Source organism: Kryptolebias marmoratus, linkage group LG6, assembly GCF_001649575.2.
Source record: "Kryptolebias marmoratus isolate JLee-2015 linkage group LG6, ASM164957v2, whole genome shotgun sequence".
Lineage (NCBI taxonomy): Eukaryota > Metazoa > Chordata > Actinopteri > Cyprinodontiformes > Rivulidae > Kryptolebias > Kryptolebias marmoratus.
In genome coordinates this window covers 13,565,891-13,572,481 of record NC_051435.1, presented here as the reverse complement: position 1 = coordinate 13,572,481, position 6,591 = coordinate 13,565,891, and the positions used below count along the sequence as shown (strand labels likewise).

At 45.5% G+C, this 6,591-nt stretch overlaps 1 protein-coding gene across 1 annotated transcript in view; it reads right to left on the bottom strand.

The window, feature by feature from the left end:
* Positions 1 to 6,262, bottom strand: part of gpr143 (G protein-coupled receptor 143) — a 9,888-nt gene extending 3,626 nt beyond the window's left edge. The window contains exons 1-8 of the mRNA XM_017422745.3: positions 5,054 to 6,262; positions 4,093 to 4,202; positions 3,729 to 3,823; positions 2,466 to 2,558; positions 2,238 to 2,347; positions 2,027 to 2,135; positions 1,232 to 1,349; positions 895 to 1,150 (exon numbers count right to left, since the gene is read on the bottom strand). Of these exons, the coding sequence (XP_017278234.1) occupies positions 895 to 1,150; positions 1,232 to 1,349; positions 2,027 to 2,135; positions 2,238 to 2,347; positions 2,466 to 2,558; positions 3,729 to 3,823; positions 4,093 to 4,202; positions 5,054 to 5,426 (1,264 nt within the window). The 5' untranslated portion in view covers positions 5,427 to 6,262. The remainder of the gene's footprint in view (positions 1 to 894; positions 1,151 to 1,231; positions 1,350 to 2,026; positions 2,136 to 2,237; positions 2,348 to 2,465; positions 2,559 to 3,728; positions 3,824 to 4,092; positions 4,203 to 5,053) is intronic.
* Between the last annotated feature and the right edge of the window lie 329 nt (positions 6,263 to 6,591).

The following is a 6,591-nucleotide window of genomic DNA, read 5'->3' as shown; positions in this document are numbered from 1 at the left end:
TGGCTGCGCCTAGAAATTCTGTCCATAAACGTTATGAACAGAATCGGTGACAAAGGGCAACCTTGGCGGAGTCCAACTCTCACCGGAAACGAGTCCGACTTACTGCCGGCAATGCGGACCAAGCTCTGACACCGGTCATAAAGGGACCTAACAACAACCTAACCAACTAAGTGAATATATATCATCAACATTAATAAAATATTTAATATACTTAAATAACCATTAGTCTACAAACCTGTTTTACCTACTTTATGGGTAAAATATATGCTTAAATAACTGGAAGGCTCAGTACAGAATACTCTTCTTTCTGTGTTTTCATGATATAAATAAGGCTATTTCTAAGATTTTTGGACTGATTTCACAGCATGCAGCACGCACAAGGCGTTAATGTGTGGCTTCGTTACAATACACGGTGACATGTGTAGCACCTAGCAAGATGGCAGCAACACATCTCACCAAGGGCCATTCCAGTGTGTTCCTATTTCAGTGGTTTCAGGCTGTTGGGTATGTTTTATCCCCCCTTATTCATCTGCATATTCAGCAGTTAACCTACTCCTCTCTGCTTATGATCTGATTATCTGTGAGAAATGTTTCCTAAAGCTCAGAGTTCCAGCTCAGCTCCCCAAACAGAAGGTCAGGGTCGCAGCCTCATATACTGATAAATTTTGCCAGGGAACAAACACGTCTGTCGGGCTGTGGATTCAGATCCTTACTGCAGTAGAAAATCTGCGCTTTCATGCTTCTGTGCTGTTTATTACAGATACAAACTGATCATTTTTCAGGGGTTTTACACAGCAGGAGTCGCCAGGAACAGTAGTATAAAAGCTCGTGAGTTTCAGCGTCACCAGCCCTGATAAACGGGTGCTCTCTTTGCGTTGCTGACCGGCCAGTTACCTTCTGAGAGGACACTAATGGCGTCGGAGTGCTGCTGTCCGTTCCCCATTGAGTTTTTCTGGGCTTCCTGAACATGACTCTGGTACAGCAGGGTCGTCCCCACCAGCGGGCTCTGGCCGTCCGCGTTAGCCACGGAGGTAGAGCCGGAGTCCCAGGCCAGCTCCCGGCTGCGCTGCAGGCGGAGGTCAACGTCCAGGCCCGTCCAGCCGTGAAAGGCCAGGGTGTTGAGGAAAGCCTGCATTGGGTTCAGGATGCCCTGAAAGAGGTAGAGTACAGGATCAATGAAGGTGGTTTAAAAGAGAAAGGGATCATCTGTATGCAGACATTGTGAACCAACCATGATAAACCATGTGGTGAGAGCGGCGTTCCGGAGGTCTCTGAGTCCGCTGTCACCGATGTCTGCCTGCATCTCCAGGTAGAAGAGGAGGCTCTCGTTGATGATGTTTGGGGCCCAGCTGAAAACCCCACATTTGACAAAGGACACACCGATGTGATCGTTTTAAAGTTTTACAACATAAAGCTAAGGCCTGAATTCACCAAATGGTTTGCTCATGATTTAGCAGGCCCAAATTTGGATTCTGTGCAGCCGTCTGATTTTCAAAGGAAGCTTTGCGTTAAGAACTTAGCATCTGTCTGAAAGGTTCCCGTCTCTTGAAAGCTAGCGGTAAAAGGAAGGTTAGCAATCTGAGACATGCATAGAAGGTCTAACTTATCCTTTGTTTCCAGTGATAAGCGCCAGACATAGATGTATCTATTTAAAAAATTTTTAAATTGTTATATATTCAGAACTACAACAACTCTTATGACTGTAGAACTACTACAGATGCTTTTGTAGGATAATTATTGCACCCCTTCCCCCCACAGAGCGAATGATGGAGCTACAAAGACACGTCATTAGGTGTTGAAGGTGGTTTACAGCTTATACTCTCAGCTGCAGCTCATTGTGGTAGTTTCCCTTCGAATCCAACAGTTTTAAGACTACCTAACAGCAATGGGACCTCAGCAAAATTCTCTTTAAATGTTTGTAAGAGATTTGACATCTGCCCCTTTGGTATTAAGGATCACGTAGAAGGTCAGGAGTAAACTATCAGCTGTTTGCGCTCCGTTACTTGAAATGCAGGCGACAACTCACCAAACGAAGAACACCAGCATTATCTTAAAGAAGCGTATTTTGATGTCGTTCGCCAGACGTCTCTCGTTCTCCGTGTAGATCCCTTGTCGGCCTTTGAGCAAAGATGTCACTGCGGGAAGATGAAACAGATGTTTGGTTCCTCCCAAGTGCAAACACACCACTGTGGATTTTTTATTTTTTTGCCAGAGTGATTTAGGAGGAAGGAACTGACCCACAGAGGTGGTCCTGCTGAAGAAGATGGGGTTGGCGACGAGGACGAGCAGCATCGGGGCGTACGTGGTGACGTAGTGAGGGACGGCGTGCTGAAGGCCTTTTTCACAGCTGCGCCAACACGGGACGAATAATCACACCAGCGTCAAAAATCCCATCTTTATAGTCGATAATAAAGCGACTTTGTTTGCTTAGTTTGGTTTATGTTTAGAAGAAGAGAGTGTCGTACTCAGAGATGGATGGATAGTAGAGCATGGCCACTCCTTCAACACACAGCAGCACAGCCAGACCCCATGTGATCATGTGGTAGAGGACGATGGTGCTGATGTGGGGGTGGGGGGTATGGGGGGGGAGACAGAAGGACATCATGAGACTCGGGCTCACAGCACATGCTGCAGCTTGGCACCTTGTGAATGACTTTATTATTTTTTTTTCTTTTTTAACAGAAAACAAAAGTTCTGCTCTGACAGGGGTGAGAAACATGCAGAAACACCATTAAACCTCCGACTGCCTTTTCTAAAAATAACAAAAGAAAGTGGAAAGATCAACTTATGTTAGTTATGCTGTTCTTTTGAGCTGCTCGTGAGATATTTTGATAACAGCCAGACAATCCTAACACATAATCAAATCCTCCCCCCTCTGTAGTCTGTGGTCTGATTCTCCCTAATCAGAACATACTCCTTGGTAACTGGGGTAGTTTTAGGAAAAAAACTAAGTTTAAGATCATTTTAAATAAAGTAAATTTTTCAGATATTAACATTCAGTTTGGTGTTGCAGCAGCTGAGACTCCTCACCAACATGTATTCAAAGCGATAACCAATTGAGCAAGATCTTTGGTTAAAACTTTGCCACTAACTTATCGAAGCCGACTCTGTTTGTCTGTTAGCATAAATCTCTCAGGAACCACCGGGCCGATTTTAACGAAACTTCCAGAAGATAATCACCGGATGTACTTCCAGAACCGATAAGCTGTGGGACTGAATTCAAGATGGCTACCACAGCCAACGGTCCTTAGAAAACACAAAAATGGCTCTAATGTGTTTCACTTGGTGTGGCTGCAGCTGGGAGTTTATTTTTAACTGTTTGTCTGTTAGCAAAATATCTAATGAACCACTGGAGGGATTTTAGTGAAACTTTTAGTAATCTTTGCATGAACATCTTTGGAGTCTATTCCATTTAAGATGGCGGCCGCAACATTAGCCAACAGAAAAATGACTGTACATTAGTCAGTTTTGCAAATATTGAGATAATTTTTTTCGTGGTAGTAGCTGAGAGTCATTCCTTCGAGGAATGCTGGGACTTTAATTGTATCTGGTATGATTATTCGAAGCAGGCCTCTCCTTACGACGAGACCTCATGTCTCATTCCTTGAAGTGGAGCGACGCAAAGTAAGAAAAAGGCGGTTTTTTAACACATCCAGTTTAATTAAAAGATGTTGCTTTTTAAAGCCTCGCGTTTCATCCTGGAGGTGTTCGAGCTGATAATGAGGTACCTGATCCCCGCCGAGGTTTTCACCACCAGGAAGACGTCGACGGCGTAACAAAAGGTCCACCAAAAGGAGGCGCTGAAAAACAACTGGATCCACATCTGCAACACATGACCGCAGCACGAGCCGTGACCGTTAGAAATAAAACGACATGTCGTGACAGATGTTTCACACTCAGCTGGGCATGAATCAAAGCAAATAGCAATTTCCTTCCATGAAATCTGGATTTTTTTCTCATTTCTTTTCTACACGAATCATGCATGAGCATAGAGACAATTGCTTGTAATCTGTCAAGCACAGGACAAGACTTTTTGTTTCTCGGTTCGGAAACCAATGAACCGTTGTGAGCTCGTGAGGTCTGGAAACGTACTGCGCTCCCGACGCAGAAGACCTCCGGCAGCACGTCCGTGTTGTTGGCGACAGAGATGCCGTCGACGACGCTCGGCAGACCCAGCCACACCGACGACCTGACGATGACACCTGGAACAGGGTGGATGCACAAAGAATCGGCGTTTAACCGGGGAGAGCGGGCAAAGTCTGGCTCGGCTGGCTTTAATTAACATTTCCACACATGCTTGAAATAATTACTGTCAGTCAGGGAGTCCTTTTTATTTAACGGCAGCTTCGCATCATGGAAATATGAACTTCCAGCGGGTGTGTTTTACAGGGGTGTTTCCATTTCCTCCATGAAACTTGGGGGGGGGGAAGCTACAGAGCTCTCCCACAATCCTTTATGCAATGCGGACTGCACGCTGTTCTGCACTTCATCCTAAACTGTGTCGTCAAGCTGTGAAGGCTGCAGCTGAACGGATCTCACTGGGTGTGGAAACACATGACTTCACCTGCCCCCCCCCTCACTTCCCCAGTGATAAATGAGCACTTCAAGCGTTAGAGCTGGGTCCTCCCCGTGTGGTGATATGCAACTTTTATGCCATTCTGCATTTGATTTACACAAACAAACAGCAACAATAAAAAAAAGAATCCACTTGCGATGAGTCATTTTACTGCTCACAGGAAAGAATCGTGATTCATTCTTCTTGTTTTTGGAGGGAAGCCTCGAAGAGTCTGTTTCCTTCAAGCCCCTAGATTGACTTTCACACGCAAATACATTTCTTTTTTTTTTTTGCTTGTTTGTTTGCAAGAAGCAGGTTTTTGTGTATCCTGCTGCAACTGCAGGCAAGCGTGAGCAGCAAAAGGGTTAAGAGGAAAGTATTTGGGTGTGTAACTGAACCCAGAGCGCTGCGCCACACTGACAAAACTGCCTACGACAAAAAAAAAAAAACAAAAAAAAAACAAGGAAATAAAAAGTAGGTCAGACGCTTTCTCTTTACCTGTGCATCCCAGAATGTCACAGATGCTGATGATGAAGAGTATTCTGGAGGAAGACGCAGGCCTCGGCAGAGGGTACTGCCCCAGTCGCCTGTACCCTTTGCGCTTCGGCAGGACCTGCAGGACGGTGAACACGAGGCTCAGAGCGGCGCTTCCCAGAGTCAGAGCCCCGAACAGGACGGGCTGGAAGGTGACCACGAACTCCGTGGCCGAGTCCCGGTTCGGGCAGCAGAACGTCTCCAGCCGAGGGGAGGCCATCCCGGACTGCAGGGGGAGGTGAGGGTCGGAGGGGAGCAGCCGGCGGGGGTTATGTATGCTGCTGCTGCGAGGGAGGAAGAAAGGGAAAAGGAAAAGAGAGGAAATGAGCGAGTCCATGAGGTCTCTGACAAATCACGGGGCCGAATCATCATGTGCTTCTGTTTAATCCCTGAAGTTGTAGCTTAACTCGGCCGCACAATACAAGAAAGGGCTGTTGTGTGAAAGAGAGCCACTTAGGTCTTTCATGATATGACCGAGCAGTTGTGGACTTGTAATTTAATTTGGAGGTGCGGGAGTAGTGCTTCTTTAGCCTACTGTAAGCCCAGATTTAACTCGTAAACCAGCATGCCTTTTGGCAGAAAAGGTGTGTAAAAACATAAAAAAGCAGAGGAAATGGATTGTGAATGCTGGGAGCTAAAGAAGCTAAAACTGAGTTGTTAGGGTTAAATCAAACAAAACAGAGGCTAAAATAATTCAAATATGTCTGCCATCTTCTCTGGGTCCAAACGTCATTTAAAATGGACCGAGGCGAAGTGGGAAACTGTGCTGTGGTCAGACGAATCAAAATTGGAAATTCTTTTCAGAAACTATGAACGCCACATCCTCTGTGCTACAGAGGAGAGGAACAATTCAGCTTGTTATCAGCACACAGTTCAAAAGCCCGCCTCTCTGATGGTATGGGGGTGCATCAGGGCCTCTACAATGGGGAGCGTACACATCTGGAAAGGGACCATCAATGCGGAGACGTTTCTACAGGTTTTAGCACAACATATGCCCCCCATTCAGCAAATAAAATCCAGCAAAGATCCAAGACGGTTCCACAACTAGATTTCTACATGAGACAAGAATGGGTCAACATTCCCTCCAAAACCTCCAGCAACTGGTCTCAGGTCCTGGTGTACAGAAGAGGGGTAAACACAACGTTTGTTTTGAGATGTGCTGCAGCCATAAAGTTCAAAATGACTTTTATTTTCCTCCGAAGATGGTGCAATTACTTAGTTTCTATGTTTACTGTGAATAAAATACAAGTTTAAATCATTGCAATGAGATTTTATTTACATTCTACACAACAACTAGGGTTGTAAGGAAGGAGGAGGGGTGGGGGGGATCCTATATGATATTTGAATACCTTTCCAAAAATATCTTACAGGAATGGAAAGTCTGGAATTAATTGAGCTTCTTTTTCCATTCATTGATTAATGAAAAGGGGCCATTAGCTGCGCTCTGCTCACAAAGGTCAGCTCACTCCTGCATGTGTGCGTCTGACAGCCCCCCCCCCCCC